This window comes from Lepus europaeus, chromosome 5 (assembly GCF_033115175.1).
Source record: "Lepus europaeus isolate LE1 chromosome 5, mLepTim1.pri, whole genome shotgun sequence".
In the NCBI taxonomy this organism is placed as follows: domain Eukaryota; kingdom Metazoa; phylum Chordata; class Mammalia; order Lagomorpha; family Leporidae; genus Lepus; species Lepus europaeus.
In genome coordinates, this window is record NC_084831.1 from 103,018,871 (window position 1) to 103,043,898 (window position 25,028).

Genomic DNA, 25,028 nt, shown 5'->3' on the forward strand with positions numbered 1-25,028 from the left:
GACCAGGAGTAGGAGAATTCCCACCCTGATGTTTCTTATTTTGTGCATCACACTGACACCTAAATCCAGAGCCGAAGATTCTGGTCAAAAGTTGGTCTCCTCGTTCTCCCGACTTCCTCCCCCTGCTCTGCACCTGCTCCCTGCAGGTGAAAGCGGACTTTATGTGCTGCTGTCCTGAGCCCCACAGGGCACATCTCGTCCCTCTACAAGCCAAGCACACAACCTGGGTTTGGTAAATATTTATACTAGAAGAAAATAGAAAATTGTCCTCTCCTGTTCCCACGTCCCTTCAACCACAAGAGCAGAATTGACGTGTGTACCGTATTTCAGCAAGTCTGAGACACCACTCTTTAGATGCCACAGAGACATAAAGGGCTCTATCAGTTCAAATATCAACCCAAGGGTTCCTGGGCCATTTCTAAGACACACCTTGGTTTTGTGGACGTTAAACACACAGCTTAGAACAGATGAGATGCAGTGTGTTTATTTCTTCTGAAAGCTAACGCTTTCTCCTTTGGATCCTGATATATTAATTAACCAACTTCAAAGCGGCCTCATTTTCAGTCTCCGTTTCTTGCAGTTATACGTGTCATTCCTTCATATTTGCAAGTGGGTTGGTGGGGGTTATCATCCTATTTTTCTCACAGGTACGGTAATACAAAGTTCCCCTGGGCTTAAATAGGGTTTCAGGGAAGTGCAGATTGTAAAAAACCTGTCATTCAAACTCGACATTAATTCCACAGTCTGTTGTTTGTTACAAGATTTAAAGGAACAAGAAATGTTCAAGGACATTTGGCAAATCAGTTGTGCTTTCTTTCTTCCGACCAGTGCTTTTTTTTGTTGTTTTATTTAATGCTTGATTTGGCTGTTCTGTTGTTGCTATTCAGTTTATTCTTAGTTCAACTGAAGCAAGTGAACTGTGAGATTCCCATTGCACAGAGAAATGAGGCATGAACCAGCACACGTGATAAGAGCTCATCTCCTGCCTGGGATAAATATGACATTTTCACAGAACCCAAGTGGGAATTCAGAATCCTTCTGGGCAGAATGGAGTGTGAGGAACATGGGGAAATAGAAATACAACCTCTTTGCAGCCTTTTATAAATTCTTTGTGGATCAGCCCTTCCATTTAGAACATTCTTCCATTGCAATGCCCCTGCTCATACTTCTAGTAATAAAAAATTCACCTGTTTCCAACCTTCTCTTATTTCTGTCCCATCAGGACATTGTTTATACATAGTAGCAAAGAGTTACCAAAACATGCCTTTAAAAATGATTCATACTGGGGCCGGCATTGTGGCATAGTGGGTAGAGCCACCACTTCCGATGCCAGCATCCCATATGGGCGCTGGTTCAACTCCACTTCCGATCCAGCTAGCTACAAATGTGCCTGGGCATGGAGTAGCAATGCTTGGCCTCTGCACCCTCCTGGGAGACCCAAAAGAAGCTCCTGGCTTCTGGCTTCAGATAGGCCCAGCTCTGCCTCTTGCAGCCATTTGGAGAGTGAACCAGTGGATGGAAGACTCTCTCTCTCTCTCTCTTTAACTCTTTCAAATAAATAAAATAAATATTTTTAAAAGATTTATTTATTTATTCAAAAGTCAGAGTTACACAGAGAGAGGAGAGGCAGAGAGAAAGAGAGAGGTTGTCCATCTGATGATTCACTCCCCAACTGGCCGCAATGGCTGGACCTGTGCTGATCCAAATCCAGGAGCCAGGAGCTTCTTCCAGGTCTCCCATGCAGGTGCAGTGGAGGGGCCCAAGGACTTGGCCATCTTCTACTGCTTTCCCAGGCCATAGTAGAGAGCTGGATTGGAAGTGGAGCAGCCAAGTCTTGAACCAGCACCCATATGGGATGCCAGTGCTTCAAGCCATGGTGTTAACCCGCTGCACCACAGCGCTGGCCCCATAAGTCTTTTTTAAAAATTGTGACTTTGCTTAATAATATTTAAAATTTATTTATATTTATTTACTTAATGCATTGGAAAAACAGAGATATAGACAGATCTTCCATCTGCTGGTTCACTCCCCAAATGCCCACATCAGCCAGGGCTGGGCCAGGCCCAAGCCAGGAACTCAATTCAGGTCTCCCACATGAGAAACAGGGGTGTAAGCATTTGAGCCAGCACCTGTTGCTTCCCAGGGCACACGTTAGCTGGAAGCTGGAATCAGAAGCAGAGTTGGGACTTGAATCTAGGCACTCCAAGATGGGATGTGGGCATCACAAGGAGCATCTTAACTGCTGCACCAAATACCAGTGCCCCAAAATGTACCGGCAGGGCTTAGACCCTGGTGGAAAGGAATGGTCTAAACTATCGTCATTCCCGTACATGTTTTGGAATCACTTTAGCACTGTGACGCCCACAGCCTGCCAGGAGTCCCAGAGTCGATGATGAGAGTCAGCAGCCAGCGTGTTGGGAAGCATGTGTGTGTGTGTGGGGGGGGGGGGGCTGTTACGTCTGACCACTGCTGATGCACGTTTCCCTGTGTTTTCTCCCCTGCAGTCCGAGTACCACTATGAGTACACCGCATGTGACAGCACGGGTTCCAGGTGGAGGGTCGCCGTGCCGCACACCCCGGGCCTGTGCACCAGCCTCCCTGACCCCGTCAAGGGCACCGAGTGCTGTAAGCCGCCACCCTGGTCCAGGGCCCTCCCTGGCCACCCGAGCTAGGCTCTGCCCAGCAGGGCAGCTGCTTTAGGAAATCTGATCTTCCCCCCCGTTAGTCACCCTCCTCAACCCTTCTGAAATTTGGTGCAGAAATGCTATTTCATGGAGGCAGACTGGTATCTGAATTTGCTTATGTTAAAAAAAAAAAAAATTCAGGCCTCATCAGTGCATATATGCAATTCCAGCTGTGTGCATTCAGATTTTTTTTCTGTCTGCATATATTTTGTTTCTTTTTGCTTGTGTTTTTCTCTCCAATCTATACCCACCAGCCACAGTCAGTCATCAGGGAACATTGCAGTGCGCTATCGTTCTAGAAAAGGAAGCCAGCGAAGATGAATTTCTGCAGAGACAGGCCTTTAAAGTGCAGGGGGTCACTCTCGGGCACAGGATCTTCTGGTGGTGGATCTGACCGTGTGACCAGAGAGGCTGTGGTTCGCCTCCGCGCCTGTCCCTGCCTCGGTGACTCTGTGGATGCTACTTATCCACAGCCACCAAGCAGCTCCCACCCCCCCCCCCCCCGCCCCACATGATTCTTAAAACGCAGAAAGAACAAGAATAAAAATCAGGAGCCAGTATTAAGGAATTATTGGAAGGGTTGAGAGGAGATAGATGGTGTTGAACTCTAGCATCAGCATAGCCCAGGGCCCGAGTCAGCAGGCGAGTAAGTTGGTGAGTGGACAGCGCTGACACCTGAGCAGATCTGAGGTGCGCCTAGTGGGGGCATGTGAGCCGCTTCCAGTGCGCTCCTGCTCCGTGTCGGCCCTGTGATGCGCACGTGCTGTGCGAACCACAGAGATGGGTAAGGCGCAGTCCTTGCCTTCAGGAACGCAAAGCATGGAGGAAGGGCAGACGCTCATTCTCCCACTCCCACTCGCTGTGTGAGCAAATCCCTGTGGAACTCCCACAGTGTCCGTGCCAGGCACCCAGCCAGCGCTCCCCGGAGCAGTTCAGACATACACGTTGGGAGAGAGGGTGGGAGTCAGGAGCAGCCGAGAGGATCGCGAGAGCCCAGGTTCCAAGGTGGGGAAGCGTAGGGTCTGGGGTGGAAACAGCACAGTCGGCCACAGCTGGGCTTGAGGTGGAGAAAGATCTATAGTGGGAGGTCTCGCCAGAAAGTTAGGTTTGGGGGAGACTGTGGAAGAGGTCGAATGTCAAGCTAAGAGCTTAACTCTTATAACCAAAAGCGAGTGCCTCGTTCATTTGTAAATAAGGAGAATGGTAGCACGTATCAGTGCTGAGGGTGACAGCTCTGGCCCCTCAATGAGCAAAAATAAGCAATAGGCAGCTCGTTCGGAGGGCACTGCAGTGGTTGGGTTAGCAGGTCAGGAGAATGCCGGCCAGCACGGTGGCAGTACAGCCAGAAAGGAGGCGGCAGAGGCCAGAGAGCCTGAGGGGAGCTGCAGAGCTGAAGGGCAGTGCGCCATTCAGGGGGCCAGCCCGAGAGCCCCCGGCATCCCCCTCACTGCGGAGCTCTCACAACGGCTGAGGCCGAGACTCCAGGGATCAGCCCAGAGCCCCTCAGTGAGGCAGCACAGCCGTGACCCTGAACCTTTTTATTTTTAAACAGCTTTATTGAGATACAATTTGCCTTAAACTTAAGAGCAGAATCCAGCGATTGTTAGAATATTCCTAGCAATTATCATCGCTTTCTAATTGAAGAACATTTTAACCACACCTAAAAGAAGTCTCCCATCATTAACAAGCTCTCCCCACCCCAGATCTACCCCTACCACCAACTCCCAGTGGCCCCAAATCTACTTTTTTTTAAGATTTATTTTTATTATTTATTTGAAAGAGTTACACAGAGAGAGGGGAGAGAGAGAGAGAGAGAGGTCTTCCATCCGATGGTTCACTCCCCAATTGACCACAATGGCTGGAGCTGCGCCGATTCAAAACCAGGAACCAGGAGCTTCTTCCAGGTCTCCCACGTGGGTGCAGGGGCCCAAGGACTTCTACTGCTATCCCAGGCCATAGCAGAGAGCTGGATTGGAAGCAAAGCAGCTGGGACTCGAACTGGTGCCCATATGGGATGTCAGCACTGCAGGCGGTGGCTTTACCTGCTACGCCACAGCGCCAGCACCCCCCACCCCAGTCTACTTTCTGTCTCCATGGCTTTGCCTCTTCTGTGCATCCAGTGTGAACAGAACCCCATGATCCATGCTATGGCCCTAATGGCAGTGGTTCCTACACCCCCTCCCCAAGCCCCTCCCTGTAGGAGGCTCAGAGCCTGTCTACTTCTCCTGGGATGGCACTGACCTCACCAGCCCTCCCTTGTCCCCGCCCTGCATTCCAGCCTTCTCCTGCAATGCTGGGGAGTTCCTGGATATGAAGGACCAGTCCTGTAAGCCATGTGCCGAGGGCCGCTACTCCCTGGGCACGGGCATCCGCTTCGACGAGTGGGATGAACTGCCCCACGGCTTTGCCAGCCTCTCCGCCAACATGGAGATCGACGACAGCACCAACGAGTCCACCGAGAACTGCACTTTGTGAGTTCCCGCACACGGCTCGGCTCGCTGGGCGACCCTGCTGGCGCCTCTGGGGCTGGATGGGACGTGTGGAGGGGAGCAGAAGGCAGGCTGCTGGGGCGGGGGTGGGACTATAGCAGGTCCCCACAGGACTGCTGGGTGTGCCTCCCGCCTTGGCCCCCTCTCACTGACCCGCGTATACCAGTGACTGACAGGCGTCCGGGAGAGGTGACGGACATGGGGAGACGGAGGGCAGTGGGTAAGCAGACCAGGGGTTAAATGGCCCGATCTGCTTACAATAAAACCCGATTGGGTTTCCACTGTGGGATCCCAGATCTGCCAATAAGCTTCCTCGACTTGACTGAGATACAACGTGCAAAGCACTGGGGGATCTTCCTGGCTTTGCTGTCCACTTCTAAAACGGCTTCAGCTCAACCTCAGTTCATGGGTGTTGTGGAGATCCAGCAGGACTAGCGCTGGGGCCAGTGCCGACCGAGATCTTCCAAGCCACACCCTTATACACACACACACACACGCACAATCCTTACAAGAACCTGGTGATAAAGTTATTACTGAGACAGAGAAGGGAAATTGGAGGCTCAGCAATGTTAAGCAACTTGCCCTTGGTTGTCTAGTTTGCACCTGATGGGATTGGAACTCAAACCCAGGCCCAAGCTTCCTACTGCCCCATACTGCCATCTTCTGATAACACAGGGCACTGTTGGGCCCCAGGTAGCAGGAGTGCCGATGACAACGTGCAGAAGGCAATGGTCATGGCTTTGCTAAGTATTGACAATGAGTATGAGGGGAAAGTCACTGAAAGTCTCCCTATACTCAAGCAGTCAAATGGCTAAAAAGGACGGAAGAATGGGGTTACACTTGGATTTCTAAAATTGAGAGCACGGTCTTCCATTCGTGTACTTAAGTCTCCTAAAAGCACCATTGTTTGCGCCGAGCAGCAAACCCTCAGTGGTTCCATGTTAATGTTGTTTTAGAGCTCAGTTTTGCTGGAAGTGGAGATACAGGCAGAGAAGGTTAAAGATGGAGGGAGAGGGAGTGTGTGGGCCCTTGGAGGCCTAATGGAAGGTACCACGTGCTCCTGGACAAGGTGCAGGTGTGGCTCGCCCAGCCAGTGCCCCCCATGCAGAGGAACGGCCTCTCCTCTCTCCGAGGACCGCGCGGAGTGTCCAGGAACCATTACTCCTCAGCCAGCCAGGATGTGGCCGGTTAGGAACAGCTTGTGTTTCCACAGTACATGTTGCTGCAGCCTCTGGACATCCCCGGAGGGACAGGATGTCTCAGCTCTGTACCAAAGGAGAAGACGTGGCCACCTGAAGAGGTTCTGTGGTTTCTCCCACTGTCCCCCAGAAAGGCCGTCATGGAGCTGGTCCCCAGGAGCTCAAGTGTCTGTCTCTCCCATTCAGCTGTGTGTTTTCCTGGACCCAGCCCCACTGATCCAAACCCAGTCCCAGCCAGCATCCTCTTCTGCCTGTTCTGTAGCCTCCCAGCTGGCTCTCCTGTTTCCACTCCTGACCTCCTCCTGGCCCTGATCCACTCAGCAGCCAGCCTGAACTTAAGAGCACAAATCCAACCGTAGTACTGGATTCTGTGGCTCCCTACTGCTATGGGAATAAAGTCTCCTACCTTCCCTCCACCCATCTCCCAGCCTCTCTAAGCACCTTCCCTCTGCTTGCTGGACTTCAGTCGCACGGGCCGCCTTGCCCTCCACTCCTTGAGGCCTTCAAATATGCTCCTCCCTGTCCCTCCCCCTAGCTCACTCCTTTTTGTTTTTAAAGGAAAAAATTATGTATTTATTTTTATTTGAAAGGCAGAGCAACAGACTGGGTGGGTAGGGGGAGGCAAGGAGAGAGAGATTTTTTTACTTGCTGATTCACTTTCCAAATGACCACAGCAGCCAGGTCTGGACCAGGCTGAAGCTAGGAGCCAGGAACTCTATCCAGGTCTTTCACATGGGTGGCAAGGGCCCAAGCACTGGGGCCATCATCTGCTGGCTCCCCAGTTACGTTAGCAGGAAGCTGGATGGGAGGTGAAGTAGCTGGGACTCAAACCAGCACTCCGATGAGGGATGCCTGTGCAGCAATGCTGGCCCCTAGCTGACTGTTTTATTTTTTGAAATATTTTATTGATTAATTAAGTAATTAATTTATTTGTTTGAAAGGCTGAGCTAGAGAGAGAGAGAGAGACCAAGAAACAGAGACAGAGACAAAGGGACAGCTTCCATCTGCTGGTTCACTTCTCAAATGGCTGCAACAGCCGGAGCTAAGCCGATTAAAAGCCAGGAGCCAGGAGCTTCTTTCAGGTCTCCCACGTGGTACAGGGGCCAAGCACTTGGGCCATTCTCTGCTGCTTTCCCAGGCCATAGCAGAGAGGTGGATTGGAAGTGGAGCATATGATACTGGAACCGGCATTGCAGGAGGTGGCTTTACCCATTACGCCACAGTGCTGGCCCCGCTGACTCCATCTTAACCCGTAGGTCTCTGCCTAAAAGTCAGTTTCTCCAAGAAACCACCTCTGACCCCATAGACCTATAGTGTTTGTCACTCTGTCCTCAGCCTCTAACGTGTTATATGGCACAAATAAACAACTGGGAACAAAACAGACCAACTGAACAGAGTGTCGGCACAGGATCCCGGCCCTTCGGGAGATCCCTCCCCCCCCACAAGGCTCCTGAGAAAATGTCCCAGGACTATGGAGCTGGAAACAGCTCAAGGTCAGAGACTGCAATATGCAAAGGGGAAGAAGAGTGAAGAGGCAGTGGTTGAAGGGTGTGGCTTGTTAGTGGAGAAGAAAGAGCAAAAGCCCAAACGCTGGGTCAGTGAAACAAGCATGCAAGATGGACATAAGTGTTAGAAAGATGTAAACACATTAGGAATTAAAATATCACATGCAGATCCCAGCACCTCGGTGCCTCTCTTTCCTCACCACGAGAATGCCAGAGCTCTTCTTGCAGGGTGTGGTAGGCGTTAAATGAGATGATGCAGGTAGAGAATTTAGACTGATACAAGCACAAGAAATCAGTCTAGATGTTGTTATTATTGCACGTGAAATGTCTTCACCAGGGACAGCACGGACAAAAATCAGAATTGTGATGCATTTTGCATTGTTACCTGCTCATGACATCCTTTTATTTATTCATCAAACTTCAGGAGTTATTTATAGCTGGTCCCGGGAACACATTGGCACTGGTGTGCCTCCTCCAACAAGGAGAATTCAATGCCATTGGGTTAGCCAGGGCGTTTTGGATGAGCTCAGCTCATATGTTTCCGTTTTGAGACTAACATTGACTACCGGAGAGCTGCAAATACCATGTGTTGTTCTGGACACTTGTGGACTGATGTTGAGGTTCCCTTCACTAGCATAAGTAGGCAGTTGGAGAGCTAGGCTGGCCTTGGGCAGAGCATCCATCTCCCATACCCATAATCCCTGAGACTCTCCCCTATGCCAGGCCCTGGCCCTGGTGCTGGGGGGAATAAATTAGTGAGCAAGACAAATTTGGCTTCTGTTCTCACAGAATCTACAGGCCAGCCAATCAGTCGAAGGAGAATTAAAACAAAGTATAGGGGCCGGCACTGTGGCGTAGTGGGTAAAGCCTGAAGCACCAGCATCCCATATGGGCACGGGTTCAAGTCCCAGCTGCTCCACTTCCAATCCAGCTCTCTTCTATGGCCTGGGAAAGCAGTAGAAGATGGCCCAAGTCCTTGGGCCCCTGAACCCACATAGGAAACCTGGAAGAAGCTCCTGGCTTTGGATCGGCGCAGCTCTGGCCATTGTAGCCATTTGGGGAGTGAACCAGTGGATGGAAGACTTCTCTCTCTCTCTGCCTCTGCCTCTCTGTAACTCTTCCTTTCAAATAAATAAATAAATAAATCTTGAAACAAAAACAAAAACAAAATATAACCAGCACAGGAAATCCATATTGCAAATAAGCTATGAAAAGATGCTTAGCCTCACTAGAAGTCCAGGAAATGAGAGTGCACGCCCATTTAGACACTTACTTCCTGCCACATCCTACTGGAAGCAGTCGGAGAGGATGTGGAGCAACAGGGACTCTCCAGCGCCGCTGCTGGGTGCAAAATGATGCAGCCCCTTTGGGGACCCACGTGGCTGTGGCTGGGGAGGCTGAAGGCCCACACACCCTCCCACCTGGCGGCTCTCCTCCCAGCCACTCCATTCAGACATGTGTAGAAGGACACAGGAACAAGAACGTCCTTAACAGAATGTACACCATAGCAATAATAATAATAATAATAATAAAATTGGCAACAATCTCAATTCCTAACCACAGGTGACAAGACACAGCCATACTATGAAGAACAGTTGTGTCTAGTGGCTTCCTTTCACAGCTTTGGAGTTGAGCAGACCTGGGTTTGAATCTGAGCCCTGCCACTTGCTGGCTTCATGATATTGGGCAAGGTCGTCTTCAAGCCTCAGTTTCCTTATCCATTTAATGGAAAAATAGCACATCTGCTTATGATGAAATCACGAATATAAAACATGTAGTTCCATGCTGGACTATAGTAAGCAACCAATAAATGCTACACACACACACACACACACATACACACACACCTCTCCCTTTCACCTGCCATGGTTTTGCATGGTACGGAAGTGTACCGGTGCGTCTTCCTCTTCCTGGCTGGATCCCACGCTCCTTGATCTGCCTCTGAGCTCCTTTGGTCCCTCCTACAGAGCCTTTCCAGGCTCACATTTCAGTTTGTGAACCATGGGAACCACAAACAAGTCTGCGATTGCCCCCCCTCCCCGCCAAGACCCACACTTGGCCCGAAGCCTGAGGGGCTGTGCTCATGCCGGTGAACTTGGTTCCTGTTCTCTCACAGGTCCAAGTGGGTTCCCAGGGGCGATTACATCGCCTCCAACACGGATGAGTGCACAGCCACGCTGATGTACGCTGTCAACCTGAAGCAGTCCGGCACGGTCAATTTCGAATACTACTACCCAGACTCCAGCATCATCTTTGAGTTTTTTGTAAGCCCCTGGCCAAGAGGGAGGGTGGGAGGTTGGGACGCTGTGAGGCTGGGGTTCATTCGCAGGAGACAATCACAATCATGGTCCTGCGTGGGAAATCACAGTTGGTTTCTGGGCCAAATGAGCCGAGGCCTCTGAAGGCAAGGAGGAAAAGGCAAAAAGCAAAGGAGGTGGACGCGGAGGGCGTGAGAGATTTAGAGTCCTGTAGCCCCGCTCAGCGGTAACTACAGCGTAGAAGCGGCCTCTGGATTGCAAGTTCTTTCAGATGCTTTGTGTGTGCCGTTAGCTCATGCCTTGCTTCTAGACCCATGGGTCCTGAGCTCAGTCCCTCATGGAAATTGATAGCCCTTGTCCCATAGGAAGGTCCTCCTGGGGGCTGGTGCAACAGAGGGTAAGGCACTTCTTTCCTTGGGAAGATGGGGCTCTGATCCCAACCTCCTGCTGCCTCAGGTTCAGAACGACCAGTGCCAGCCCAACGCCGATGACTCCAGGTGGATGAAAACCACCGAGAAAGGATGGGAATTCCACAGCGTGAGTACCACCGCAGCCTGGTCCTGCAGATCCCAGAGGAGGGACCGAGGGCCCTTCCGTGAAGAGCATCCACTCCCAGTCTGCACTCCCACCTGTCCCGAGCAGAATAATGAGGATGCTACTGGAGCTCCTCTCCTCTCGAGGGGATGGCGCCATGGTCAGGCTTGTGCTCCCGTGGCTTGACCCCGGGACCCACAGCTTTCCAGCTTTAAGGCAGAATTTTTCGGTGGGTGACACCTGTGCTCCGTAGAACCAGGGAGGAATGAGGGAATGCCAGGCACCCTACTGTCAGCACCTGCGGACCCCTTGGTCGGCTTTGGCCATTAGAGATGCGAGTGGCATATGAGAGAGGGCAGGTGAGGCTTGGAAAGAGACAGGGGCTGCGTCAAGATGGGAGGAAGGGCAAAGCTGACGCAGAGGAGTGGGAGGGTAGAAATCAGCACTGCCCCCTCTCTAAGGCTGTGAGAGAGGAGGGAGCCCCAGCAGAGGCGAAACCCACTGGTTAGCGGCACCCGTCTCTGAGATGAACTGGCGCCTCCTGTCGGTGGTTTTCAGGTGGAGCTAAATCGAGGCAATAACGTCCTCTACTGGAGAACCACGGCCTTCTCAGTGTGGTCCAAGGTTTCCAAGCCTGTGCTGGTGAGAAACATCGCCATCACAGGTACGGGAGGGCGGGCTGGGCCTGCACTGGGGGCTGACTTCCCGGCCTCTGGCCTCTGGTGGGGAGGGGCAGAGTCAGTTCCCAGGGGCTCACTGCTGGCTTGTCTGTGCGCTTCTTCCTACCTAGGGGTGGCCTACACATCTGAGTGCTTCCCCTGCAAACCCGGCACCTACGCCGACAAGCAGGGCTCCTCCTTCTGCAAACTTTGCCCGGCCAACTCGTACTCCAATAAAGGGGAAACCTCCTGCCACCCGTGTGACCCTGACAAATACGCAGGTGATGTGCCTGGGAGTGGCGAGAGTGTGGCTGGTGGGGGGGGGGGGTCCCCAGTTAACACCCGGGGAGAAACCAGCAAGAGGAGCGTTCCTCTGGCCAAGCTGCAGATGGGCATTCTTAAAACCTTCCTCCCTGGGCCCTGGGAGATCCTTGCCCATCCAGAGCTCCATCAGTCACTCTGGAAATAGAAAAGAACCCAATACATATCCATTGAGCCTCTCCCGTCGGCCAGGCTGTAGTCTAGGTGCCTGGGACGCATCAGTGAGCAAAATAGATGAAGGCCCTCATCTTCATGGAGTGTGCGTCCCCGTGGGAGGAAGGCAGATACAGAACGACAGCCGTGAGAATAAGCGATGCCTGCGTAATAAGTCACGTAGTCTATTAAATGTTGACAAGGCCATGGTGCAGTGGCTAAAGGGAAAGCAGCTCAGAGTTCGGGGGACCAGGAAATTAGGGAAAGGGGCTGAAACCCTTTTTTTTTTTTTTTTCATAGAAAAGCAGTGACGTCTTTTTAAAAATGAAACCTTACCTATTGTAAGGTTACAATTAAAAGCAACAGCTACAGTAGATAAGAGGAGTGTACATTTATACATTCTAACTTATAAAAATTATTATCCAAATTCATTTATAAGAATCATGAGGCTACATATTGAAGAGCACAACCGTTTTTTATTTTAAGATTTATTTGAAAGGCAGAGTTAGAGAAAGAGGGAGAGAGAGCAAGCTTCCATCCGCTGGTTCACTCCCTAAATGGCCACAACAGCCAGGGCTGGGCCAGGCTGAAGCCAGGAGCCAGGAGCTTCAAATACGGGGCAGGTGCCCAAGAACTTGGCCAATTTTCTGCTGCTTTCCCAGGTGCATTAGCAGGGAGCTGGATCAGAAGTGAAGCAGCCGGGATTGGAACTGATGCCTACTTGGGATATTGGCATTGCAAGAGGTGGCTTAACATGTTATGCCACAACACTGGCCCCACAAAGCTTTTTTAAAGAGATTTATTTATTCATTTTGAAAGAGTTACAGAGAGAGAGAGAGAGAGAGATCTTCCACCTACTGGTTCACTTCTCAGATGATTGCAATAGCCAGGGCTGGGCCAAGCCAAAGCCAGGAGCCAGAAGCTTCATCTGGTGTCCCACTTGGGTAGAGGGGCCCAAACATTTGGGTCATCTTCTACTGCTTTTCCCAGGCCATTAGCAGGCAGCTGATCAGAAGTGGAGCAGCCAGGACACGAACCAGTTCTCATATGGGATGCTGGCTTTGCAGGCAGCTACTTTACCCACTACACCACCATAGCAGCCCCAAGAGCACCAACATTTAAAAAGTTTTAATTTTCATTGCCTCGTAATGATTGTATGTATTTGCTAAGTTTTGAGACGTGTGTACATTGCGGGTTGATCAACTCAGGCTGGGAGCACTAGGGTTTTAATAGCAGGAGCTATTAAAGTGGCTGTTGCTACTTTTTACCAACCTGAGCATCCTTTCCATTCAAAGTAGATGCTTTCAGGAAACCCAGTATTCCCTGGAACACAGCGTAGGGCGGGGACAGCTGGAAGCAGCCTCTTTTCATAGTTCTGGATAGCTTCCTAAGGCACCCCCATTTGAAAAACAGGACGCGGTTCCCTTGAGGGGTCCTGGGGAGAGGGAGGGGCTCAGGCTGTGTTGTAGAGGGCCCTCTGCTCACACAGTTCAGGGACCGACACAGGAACCAATCTCCAAGACAGGTCCTGAAACGAACAGGGGAGAGGGAGAGTCCCCTCCTCCCCCGGAGGGACCCTGGCTGTACTTCTCCCTTCTTTCACAGAAGCATACACAAACCCAGCGCAAGGCCCTCTCAGGCGGACCCCGGCATCCCTACAGGGACACAGCCACACTCACGCAGGTGTTTCAGTGTTTGCTCAGCTAAGACCAGCCCTTGACCTTGCGAAGTGCTGCTTCCTACACTGTTCCTAAAACAAAAGTCCCATTTATCTACACAGATCTTGCCAAATTGAGTGTCATTGCCAGCCAGAACAGGGATGTTTAGATCTTGGAGGCAGCTTTTTATCTCTAAGTCTAAATTCCTGTTTTTCCACTTGGATTTCTTATTCCCCTCCCTGGCTCTGCCTCTGTCAATAGCAGCCTTTGTTAGTCAAGTCCCCGGCTCCTTTCCAGCCCAGCACTTGTGCAAGAGTTTGAAACAGCAAGGTGGTTCTAGAAAAACTGCCTAGGCGAGTTTTGATCAACTCCACACAAACAGCTTTTATCCAGGGAGCTGTTGTGAAAGTGTTAGGTGGAGAGTCTCAGTTCTCGGAGCCTAGTCTCCCTCTGCCTCCGATTTCTCCATCTGCCTCTTATAAGACTGAGTAGTGAGGTGTTTTTTGTTGTTGTTGTTGAGGTTGTTGGTTTTTTTTTTTCCTACGAAGAATGCGGTCAGAAGAATGTGAGCATGTGAGCCTGTGATGGAACGAGCATCAGGGGAGAGAGAAAAGAAAGCCCCATCCATTTACAAGTGTATCGAGTGCCTGCCAGGTGCCAAGCCCTGGGCTTGATGCTAGCGCTAGAACTGATGCCGGCCGACAGCTTCTGTTGAAATGCGGAAACGTGGTTATGTCCACCTTAAGCACAGTCACTCTGTGTGGTGCAGTTAGTAGCGGGATAGAGTAGTGCAACATGGTAGGTAGCGTGCAGTGGAGGCAAACAAGGGAGGTGGCCTGGCCCCTCTGGGAAGCGGGAAGGCTTCACCAGCTGAATCTGTGATTTGATGGGGGTGGGGCCCCCGGGATAGGAGTGTGAGCTGTGGCCAATAGACTCAGAGGGCGGGCAGTGATTCAGCATGGCTGCAGAGCAGGTGGCGAGAAGGACCAGCCGAGGCTGAGAGGCGGGCAGGGGCAGAGGACATGGCAGCCCTTCCATGGCACTGATGAAAACGCTGGGCCCGTCAGCCAAAGAGGCCGCAGAATAGCTTTAAACACCATCTGGCTTTGCTTTTGAGAAGCGACTCTTGCTGCCAGGTGGAGGAGGAGGGGCATGCTGGAGGCAGAGACAGTGCTAGAGAGATTCTGCAGCAGGTGCATCAGTGGTATCAGGACATAAGTAAGGTGGAGTCTGGGGAGCTAGTTCACAGGAAGTTGGACTAAATGCACCTGTAACACTGAAGCCTAAGATCTGATGGTTAGCATTAATTCTTCTGTGCTATGTTTAATATTAGTGAGCGGTGCCCTGCTAGAAGAGTGGAATGTAAGATTGTGGGCTCCAGAATTCCATCACTGGGGTTCAGATCTCTGTCCCACCACTTACTATGTTGGACCAATTTCTTGCCTGCGACTCAGTTTCTTTATCTTTACAACGGGAATGACAATGATATCTACCTCCTAGTGTTATTGTGAAGATTGATTAATGTGAGTAAAAGCTGTAGAAAGAGGCTGGGCAGGCAGGAAGCACTCATTTTCTTCATGCATTTCCATTAAGCCCTGCCACTCCTCTCATGGTGCCAGTTACAATCATGTGAAGTCACTTGCGTAGCACTTTATAATCCACAGACTATTATCTCATTTATTGCTCAAAGCAGAGTGAAGGAGTGACTTCCCCACTTACAGCTGAATAAAGATGTCAGAGAGTTTGGGGGTGTGCCCAGCGCCCAACCTGTTAGCTGGGTACTTAACTGCTCAGGGCAGTTAAGAAGATGGATCCTGAGTGGGAGCTCTGTATTCCTGGGGGAAAGGAGGGAGGTGCAGAAAGAGATAAGTGTTTTCTTCCCATGTTGCCCAGGGCCAGTCCTACTTGGACCACTTGTCATTCCCTCACGCATAGCTCCAGTCGATCTTTCAAACTTGGCTTGTACCATGCTTAACCTGGGCGAAACCTGAGCTAGGAAAGTGAAGTCCAGCTCAGCGCTGGGGCCGGGGTTAATCATTTATTAAAACCTGCTTATCAGTGATCAGTGTGCAAACAGGTGGACTGTTTTGTTTTTTTTTCCCCAAACACCAGGAGCTAGGGTGTCAGATTGAACAAATACCTGCCCAAGCAGAGAACAGCTTTGGTGCACGGTGCATTTTCTAACAGGAGACTTGCTCTCCAGAGGCCCCAATATACAAAGTTCCGGAAATTGGCCCATTTGCAACATCTCCCCCCAGATCTCTCCTGGCCAAGTCAGTGGAAAGCAGGAGTCCCCGGACCTTCTGGGCTGTGCTGCTCCTCCTGCTTGTTAACCAAGTAAATGACTGGGGCGACCTCGGCTGTCGTGCAGCCAGTGGCTCCCTCCCGCACAGCGTAATAAGCTGGAGACAGAGAAGACTTGCAGATGGGTGGTTGAGGAACAACCCAGTGCAGGACAACGTGGCTGTGATTAGATTCTGTGAGCCAGGAACTCACCTGGTGCATTGAAAAGAAGAGACCGGTTGTGAAATAAGCCCATACCGGCAAGGGAGGGAAAAGAGACTTTTAATCCTTATTCAATCCCCAGTGACAGTTCTGAGATAAAAGTAATCCCCAGACATGCAGGTAGTAGTAATTACTGCAAAAATAATAATGCTGCCTTTTAGTGAGTAGCTGCTTACTAGGTGGCAGGGTATTTTTTTTTAAGATTTATTTTATTTATTTGAAAGAGTTACATAGAAAAGGGAAAAGCAGAGAGAGAGAGAGAGAGAGAGAGAGAGAGATCGTCATCCATCCAGTGGTTCACTCTCCAAATGGCCGCAATGGCTGGAGCTGGGCCAGGCCGAAGCCAGAAGCAAGAGCCAGGAGCTTCTTCAGAGTCTCCCACGTGGTGCAGGGACCCAAGCACTTGGGCCGTCCCTACTGCTTCCCCAGGTGCATTGCAGAGAGCTAGATTGGAAGTGGAGCAGCCAGGCCTTGAACCAGTGCCCATATGGGATGCTGGTATCACAGGTGGCGGTTTTACCTGCTATACCACAGCACAGGTCCCTTACTCCAGGTATTTTTATTCCTGCTCAACATCTGAAACAGCTGAGGGTCAGAGGGTAATTAAGTTGACCAAAATGGTGACACAACTGTTAAATGATGAAGCAGGATTCAAACCCCGATCTGTCTTCCTTAAAACCTCATTCCGGGGCCAGCACTGTGGCACAGTGGGTTAACACCCTGGCCTGAAGTGCCGGCATCCCATATGGGCGCTGGTTCAAGACCTGGCGACTCCACTTCCAATCCAGCTCTCTACTATGGCCTGGGAAAGCAGTAGAAGATGGCCCAAGTGCTTGGGCCCCTGCACCCACATGGGAGACCCAGAAGAAGCTCCTGGCTCCTGGCTTCCGATCAGCACAACTCCAGCTATAGCGGCCAATTTGGGAGTGTACCATCCAATGGAAAACCTCTCTCTCTCTCTCTCTCTCTCTCTCTCTCTCTCTCTCTCTCCCTCTCTCTCTCTCTCTCCCTCTCCCTCTCCCTCTCCCTCTCCCTCTCCCTCTCCCTTTCCTCTCTCTGTATAACTCTGACTTTCAAATAAATAAATAAATAAATCTTTCCCCAAAAATTTCATTCCACTGTCAGGTAACACACATACAGAAAGAGAGAGAGAGAGAGAGAGTGTGTGTGGGGGGGAGGTATCATTATTATTAAATGCTCATCTGCAGCTGACACAGTAGTCACATCAGAAAGAATGGTAGCAGAGGCCAGTGTTCTAGAGCAGTGAGTTAAGCCACTACCTGTAGCGCTGGCGTCCTACATGGGTGCTGGCTCATGTCCCGGCTGCTCCACGTCTGAGCCAGCTCCCTGGTAATGACCTGAGCGCTTGGGCCTCTGTCATCTACATGGGAAACTCGCATATAGTTCCTGGTTCCTGATTTCGGCCTGGCCCGTCCCTGGCTGCTGTGGGCATTTCAGGAGTGAGCTAGCAGATGGAAGTGCTCTCTTGTTCTCTCTTTCCCTTTCAAATAAGTAAATAAAAATTTCAAAAAAGAAGTCTGTGGAATGCATATTATGAAAAAACTAAGTTTGGAGTTCAAAATTTTTTTGCACCAAAATGAATAATCAATTTTTCACAAACTTTTTTGAAGTATCTTCATGCAGAGAGTAGGATAAAACTGAGATTTAGCATTTTTTAAAAGATTTATGTATTTGCAGATGGCTGCAATGGGGGAAACCAGGAGCCAGGAACGTCTTCTGGGTCTCCCACACGGGTGGCAGGGGCCCAGACACTTGGGCCTACTTCTGCTGCCTTTCCCAGGCAATCAGCAGAAGCAGAGCACCTGAGATGCAAACCGGCACCTGTATGGGATGAAAGTGTCGCAAGCGGCAACTCTACCCACTACACCACAATGCCAGCCTCAACATTTTTCTTTTCAAAATTTTTATTTTTAACTTTTATTTGAAAGGCAGAGAAAGAGACAGACAGGGTTCCTATCTACTGATTCATTCTCCAAGTGGCCACATGGCTGGGGCTGCAGTCAGGGGCTGGGAACACTGCTCCCTGTCAGTGTCTACACTGGCAGGGCACTGGAGTCAGGAGCTGGAGTCAGGAATTGAATCCAGGCACTCTAATGTGGGGTGTGGGCATCTTAATTGCTAGGGTAAGGGCCAGCACTGTGGCATAGCAGGTTAAGCCTCTGCCTGTGGCACCAGCATCCCATATGGGTGCCAGTTTGAGTCCTGGCTGCTCCACTTCCAATCCAGCTCCCTGCTAACATGCCTGGGAAAGCAGCAGAAGATGGCCCAAGTGCTTGGGCCCTGCACCCGCCATCTGGGAGACCTGGAAGAAGCTCCAGGCTTCTGACTTTGGCCTGGCCCAGCTCTGGCTGTTGCAGCCATTTGGGGAGTGAACCAGCAGATCGAAGACCTCTTTCTCTTTCTCTCTCTCTCTGTAACTCTGCATCTGAAATAAATTAATTTTTAAAAAGTACAATTGCTAGTGTAAGTCTCTGCTCAACATTTTTCACTGGGTGCAGGTCAAGGGTTAAAGACGCTAGGATGCCTGTGTTGAGGAACGTGGAAAGAACCACATAATATCTTAAATGGAGTCCAAACAGGGAACCTGTTTGTGCAGGATGGTGTGTGAGACAAGGAGAATTTCAAAGGATGGAGGCCTTCGTTCTCAGTGCAGACCATGGGAAAAGCCAGAGGAAGGCTTAGGATAAGAGCAGGATGGGGGCTGGCGCCTTGGCTCACTTGGTTAATCCTCCACCTGCAGTGCTGGCATCCCATGTGGGCGCCGGGTTCTGGTCCTAGTTGCTCCTCTTTCAGTCCAGCTCTCTGCTGTGGCCTGGAAGGGCAGTGGAGGGTGGCCCAAGTGTTTGGGCCCCTGCGCCCGCATGGGAGACCAGGGGAAGCACCTGGCTCCTGGCTTCGGATCGGGGCAGCACTGGCCGTAGCGGCCATTCGGGGAGTGAACCAACGGAAGGAAGACCTTTCTCTCTGTCCTCTCTCTCTGTCTATAACTCTACCTGTCAAATAAATTAAAAAAAAAAAAAAAAAAAAAGAGCAGGAAAGCAATGTCCTAGGTTTTAGTGAGTTTTACTTCAACCCTTCAGGAGTGGAGAATCCACACCCACATTCAGAAGGCAGAGGCACTAGGGGGATGGCGGGTTGCAGGGGCCGGGGGGGGGGGGGCTGCGGGTGGTTAGCCTGCAGGAGGCTGCTGCCAGCTACCCCACCCCTGGCTGTTCCTGCAGCCCAGGCCAGCGGGTTCTCGTCAGCACCTGGGAGAGGTGCAAAGGGGACAGCTGAGCAGGCTTGGGGGACTGGGCATGACACAGAGGGCAGGGTGGGCCTGCAGGATCTTCTGCTTCCTGCAGCATCTGGGCGCCATGCAGCCCAGCGGCCTGGAGGTCTGGGGGCACAAGCCAGCGTCAGGAGCTCTGCTTTCCAATCGTGTTTCTTGCTTTGGCGATGTAGAGAAAGGATCCTCCTCCTGCAAAGTGCGCCCGGCCTGCACAGACAAGGATTATTTCTACACACACACGGCCTGTGATGCCAACGGAGAGGTGAGTTGCATGGTCTCGGAGCCCCTGCACCGCCCCTGGTGACAGCAGGCAGCAAAGCCAGCCCCAGAGAAAAACCTGCAGATCTGCGCGCTGGTTCCAGGGCCAGGGGTGGGGGTTGTACAGAGAGACAAAACAAGGTGACGTCATTTGTTTTCAGAGCACAACCTGTTTTTTTTTTTTTTTTTTCCCACTTGTTTCATGACTTCTTCATGAGTGCTGTGTTCCGAAATAATCCTGTTCTGTCCTTGGCTTGGCGTGTCCTGTTTGCTCGGCCCCACCGGGCAACGCCTGGCTATCCTCGTGGAGTGCGTCAGGCCTGTCCCCACAGCTCTGAGTCTGTGGGCCGGCAAGGGACTGCTGCTCCCTGGCTCCCCGGAGGACGACCTTCCTCGGTCCGTCGCTGCTGTTTCTCTCTTTCCCCCACGCCCTTCGCCTCAGGAAAAGCCTCCCTCTGTATGGTCACTCAGTCAACAGCGCCCGTGCTGCTGGGCCAGGCCTTATGCGACAGGCTGGGGAGCACATGGGCCGGAGACAAGCTCCTGCTCTCAGGAGCAGGATCCGTGACCCCTGGGGAGGCTGGAGAGGGGGCAAAGACGGCGCCCGACCAAAGCACCCAGCAGATTTGCAGGGCGCGGGGAGGGGAACCCAGGAGAGGGGCCACCAGGACCAGGGAGCCAGAGGAGGCCTCGTGTAGCAGTCACTTGTTCACTTCAGTAATCAGCGGACATCCACTGAGCAGCTCCTGCGTGCCAGCGCTAGGGACTAGCACTAGGGACCTACCCGTCCATAAGACCACAGGAGGATCTAGCTCTTGAGAGGAGCAGAGAGAGACAGCAGATGGCAATGTAATGGATCACAGGGTGATAAATGAGATTAGGAGCTAGAGAAGGAGGGTGGGGGGAGAGCTGGTCTCGCTGAGGAGCTGCCCTTTGAACTTAGCCCTGAATGAGATGAGGGAGGAGCCAGGCAGAGGGCAGAGCAGGTGGAGAAGAGGTGGGGCGTGTGCCTGGCCAGTCGGAGGAATGAGGGATGCTGGGAAGCGAGCAGGAGTGGGCCAGAAGGTGTGAGCCGAGGCATCTGTCTAAAACTCAATGTCCGGGCTCAACGTCTGGGTTGAACTGGCAGTCCCTCAGCCAGGGCCTGCCTGGGAGATGGAATTAGGAGCCAGGAATCCTGCGTTCAGCACCAGGCACAGTGCTTGGCTCTTTGGATGCCTCAGTCAGCTGAGTTCTCCCTTAAAAGTGATGGCTCTCCATAGCCACCTGTTATCACTGTCTTTCCCCCGATTTGGAGCATCACTCCCCGCCCCCTGGCAGCCAGGAGAGAGGGGCTATGTTCCAGGTCACTGGGACCTGAGACAGCTTGTAGCACCTGCTGTGCTGTGTGACCTCGTCAAAATTATATTCATTTGCTTGGTCTCGGCTGACTCATAACACACTGGGGACAGTTAATCCTGCGCCTCTTCTCCGTGTAGACTCAGCACTGTGCCTCCTTCCTCCTGCCCCACTCCCTGCCCTCCCAGACTCAGGACAAGGCCTTTTAGACCGGACCTGTCGTGTACTGTGTTGCCTGCAGGCCTGGGGGTCTGTCCTCACCTGACCACTGCGGGTCTTGAGATGCTGGGTCGGCCCAGAGCCCAAACCCCCGCCGTGCAGACAGCCAGAGCGGCTCAGAGGCAGGGGCACCCAGGCACCTGGCCTAGGGAGCACACGGAGCGCGCTTTCACCAGCAGCACCTCGTGGAAGTGTCCCTCGTGCCTGGCACCCATGCTGGTTCTGCTCAGTCTGCTGATTTCCATTTGCCCGTGACTCTGTATTTTAAAATCAAGGAACACGCTTGGTACTGATGCCTGTGGTTGCCCCTGCAACCTTGGCTGTGATTCAGTGGTTTCTCAGGGACCAGGATGGCCCATCCTTTGGATCCACTCAATGTGTCACTCCAAGAGAGGGCCCAGCTCAGTTTTCATGCCTGATGGACCCTCCTGTCCCTAAAAGTTACAGGAGATGGGACAGGGCAGGGCAAGGTTAAGACGTAAGCCTGGCCATTGGCTGCTGCTCACAGGGAGGAGGCTGAGTGGACAGCAGAGGAAGAGGCCCCAAAGCTCGCTGGCAATGAAAGTGGTGCAGGTGCCTCCTTGTGGCCTTGTTCTTTCTTTCTCTTTTTCTTTTTAAAGCTTTTTTTTTTTTTTTTTTTTTTTAAATTTAAGAAGCAGAGTTACAGACAGAGAGAGGGAGAGACACAGAGAGAGAGAGAGAGAGGTCTTCCATCCACTGTTTCACTCCCCAGATGGCCACAACAGCTAGAACTGGGCCAATCCAAAGCCAGGAGCCAGGAGCTTCCTCGGGGTCTCCCATGCGGGTGCAGGGGCCCAAGCACTTGGGCCATCTTCTACTGCTTTCCCAGGCCATTAGCAGGGAGCTAGACTGGAAGTGGAGCAGCTGGGACATGAACTGGCACCCATATAGGATGCCGGCACCTCAGGCTGAGACTTAACAGCGCCAGCCCTGGCCTTGCCATTTCTTTTTCTGGATAAAATGGAACAGAGGCCTCCCTGGCTGTTTGTCCACATGTGTCGTCTGCCACACACATCGTTTCCATCATCCCCTCCCTGTGGTCCATCTGGGCGCCTCTGTCTCTGGCTCAGTGATGAGAGGGTCTTGTGGGAAGAGTGGAGCTGCCCCAACTTCCCGTGGTACAGCAGACGCCTCCTGCCACTCATCTCCCCTTCTGTACCCAACACCTCCGTCAACAGAGGAGGGATGCCCCCTCCATGGGGGGCAGTGACAGGACCTGACTTCCCCTGTCCACCAAACTGCTAACTGGCCTTTCCCTGGCCCTGATGTCCCGCCCACACCATGTCCCACCTGGACCGCTGTGTGCACGTTGCCCTTGCTGGTTGGTGAGCTCCTGGTGGGCAGGAGCCACGTCTGGTTTTGTCTCGGAGACGCCAGGCCTGACACACAGATGCACCCGACTTTCTGTCAGTGTTTCCTGAACAAACCAAAGAGCGAAGGATGCACTGCTGGGAAAACAAACTGGGACATCGCAGCCACGCCCTCCTGGCCTGGCCTCCTCTGGTCCATGCCTTTTGTGTTGGAGACTTTGATCAGCTGCTTCTCCTGTGACTTCGGTGGGACCCAGATTCCACAGTGGAAGCTGGGCTTTCTCTGAAGACATCTGCCCACCCCCACCCCCCCACCCCGTTCCCTCTGTCCCAAAGTCCTCAGACAGTAACTGAGCACAGCCACGTGTCAGACACTGGGCTGGGTACTTGGGACACGGCGGTGAACAAAACAAGTTTCTCACCCCAGTTCCAGCCCGGAAGTCTGCCGCCAAACTTGCTCACCCCCACCCTCACCCCGTCCCCAAGTTAGAGTCCTACAGATGGGCTGGACCCCCCACCCGTGAGCAGTGCTGAATCCATTTCTGCAGACGCAGCTCATGTACAAGTGGGCCAAGCCAAAGATCTGCAGCGAGGACCTCGAGGGCGCAGTGAAGCTGCCCGCATCCGGCGTGAAGACCCGCTGTCCCCCCTGCAACCCAGGCTTCTTCAAAACCAGCAACAGTACCTGCGAGCCCTGCCCCTACGGCTCCTACTCCAACGGCTCTGGTAACCTCCCTCGGGCCCTGCTTCCTGCGTCCCACCCGTCCCTACATCAGCCCCACGGGTGGGCTGGGTGGGCTTTCAGAGGGGCCGGTGAATGGGGGCTCATTCAGGGATGGAGATAAAGGCTGCTCCCAGCGGCAGGCCAGGGTCAGACTTGAGAACCGTGTTCCTTCCGCCTCATTCTAACGGCGAATGGGACTCAGGCCTGAAGATTCCCCGGGCCACCCGGCTGAGGCTTCCAGCACATGGTGGGGATGTCCACCAGCTGGGGCACTGGGCTGACTGGCTTGCCACAGTCAGAACCCATAAGCTGTGCTTGCAAGAAAAAAAAAAGGAGTTGGGGGGATTTGTGTCCCTCTCAGCATGAAAGTATTTCATGAGAATCGTGATGACAGTAGGAACTGCACATGGCCAACTAAAAGGTACATTTCAGTGGGTAAGTAGGGTGGTTCAGGTATTGGAATGTAGGGTCAGTGTAGACACCTTGCGTTTGTCCAATCCGTCATCAGACTGCTTGTGGGAGAGTTTGACAAGTCTTTGAGTAACAGTGTGCAGCCACCAGGCCTGCTGGGCTGCCTGCTACCATTGCTGTTTGTTTGTGGGTCAGCAGCTCCCGCCAGGGGGGCTACAGCCTTCCTGCTCAAGGCATGGATCTTGTGGTTCCCCCAGATTGTACCCACTGCCCAGCGGGGACGGAGCCTGCCATGGGGTTTGAATACAAGTGGTGGAATACGCTGCCCACAAACATGGAAACGACCGTGCTCAGTGGGATCAACTTCGAGTACAAGGGCATGACAGGTAACTGCCTCTCCCCGCCTTGACTCATCACCCCGTCGTGCTGCCCCAGGAATCCCACCACCTTCCCAGTTCTTCATAAAGACATGCCGATCAGGCCACGCGTTCCCTCAAAAGTTCCACTCTTCGTGGATGTATATCCGGAGACGAACACAGAGCTAGAGACAATGCGCACACGTGCAGAGGTCTTGCTCTGAGAGTCCCGCGGTCTTTGACCAGGGTTCGTATCCGGCAGTGGTTCTGGACCTGTCGGGCGATGGCGCCATCTCACCCTTCCAGACCGTCATCAGGTGCTCATGTGCCCTGCCCCGGCCAGCACGAGGGCATTAACCCTCCCCACTCCTTTTGCAGGTTGGGAGGTGGCTGGCGATCACATTTATACAGCCGTTGGCGCCTCGGACAATGACTTCATGATCCTCACTCTGGTTGTGCCAGGATTTAGGTGAGGACTACAAAACCAAGGGGAAGCCCAGGCCAGCTTGGCCACATCCAGATCCCACACACTGGGCTGGCGTTGTGACACAGCGGGTTAGACCAGAGCCTTTGAGGCTGGATCCCGTGTTGGATTACGGTTCAGGTCATGGCTGCTCCGCTTCCAATCCAGCTCTCTGCTAATGTTCCTGGGAAGGCAGTGGAGGATGGCCCAAGTACCTGCCACCCTCATGGGAGACCCAGATGGAGTTCCTGGCTCCTGGCTTCAGCCTGGTCCAGCCCCAGCCATTTGGGGAGTGAACCAGCAGATGGAACACACTCTCTCTCGATCTCGCTCTCTGTCTCTCCCACTCTCTCTGTGTCACTCTTTCAAATACATAAAATACATTAAAAAAAAATCCCACGTGCTCTGGGGTGCTGTGGAGGGGAGGGCCTCTGGAGCTGAACTTCATCTCTGTCCCGGGTCTGTTTAGAGCAGAGAGAGCGCAGTAGCGGCTTCAGCACCGAGGTGGGTGCTCCTGTGCTCTCTGAGCTGCTCCCGGGCTGATTGCCGCCCTCCCGTCCTGTCTAGCGTCTCCCAGCCACTGGCCACGTCTTAGTCAAATCCTTTCTCCTCGTGGGATCAGAGAATATTTTTTTTTAAACTTGAAAGAATTAGAAGTGCTCATAGACAGC

At 52.4% G+C, this 25,028-nt stretch overlaps 1 protein-coding gene across 3 annotated transcripts in view; it reads left to right on the forward strand.

The window, feature by feature from the left end:
* The window catches only part of ELAPOR1 (endosome-lysosome associated apoptosis and autophagy regulator 1), a 109,158-nt gene that overhangs the window by 69,318 nt on the left and 14,812 nt on the right, over window positions 1–25,028 (forward strand). For 2 of the 3 annotated variants that reach the window (XM_062191881.1, XM_062191880.1), the window contains 10 exons: window positions 2,505–2,625; window positions 4,963–5,155; window positions 9,994–10,141; window positions 10,592–10,672; window positions 11,228–11,333; window positions 11,460–11,609; window positions 19,431–19,519; window positions 22,952–23,129; window positions 23,796–23,924; window positions 24,273–24,363. In XM_062191881.1, the coding sequence (XP_062047865.1) occupies window positions 2,505–2,625; window positions 4,963–5,155; window positions 9,994–10,141; window positions 10,592–10,672; window positions 11,228–11,333; window positions 11,460–11,609; window positions 19,431–19,519; window positions 22,952–23,129; window positions 23,796–23,924; window positions 24,273–24,363 (1,286 nt within the window). Of the gene's footprint in view, window positions 1–2,504; window positions 2,626–4,962; window positions 5,156–9,993; window positions 10,142–10,591; window positions 10,673–11,227; window positions 11,334–11,459; window positions 11,610–19,430; window positions 19,520–22,951; window positions 23,130–23,795; window positions 23,925–24,272; window positions 24,364–25,028 lie in introns of those variants that run through there. The other variant, XM_062191882.1, reaches the window with a different exon arrangement.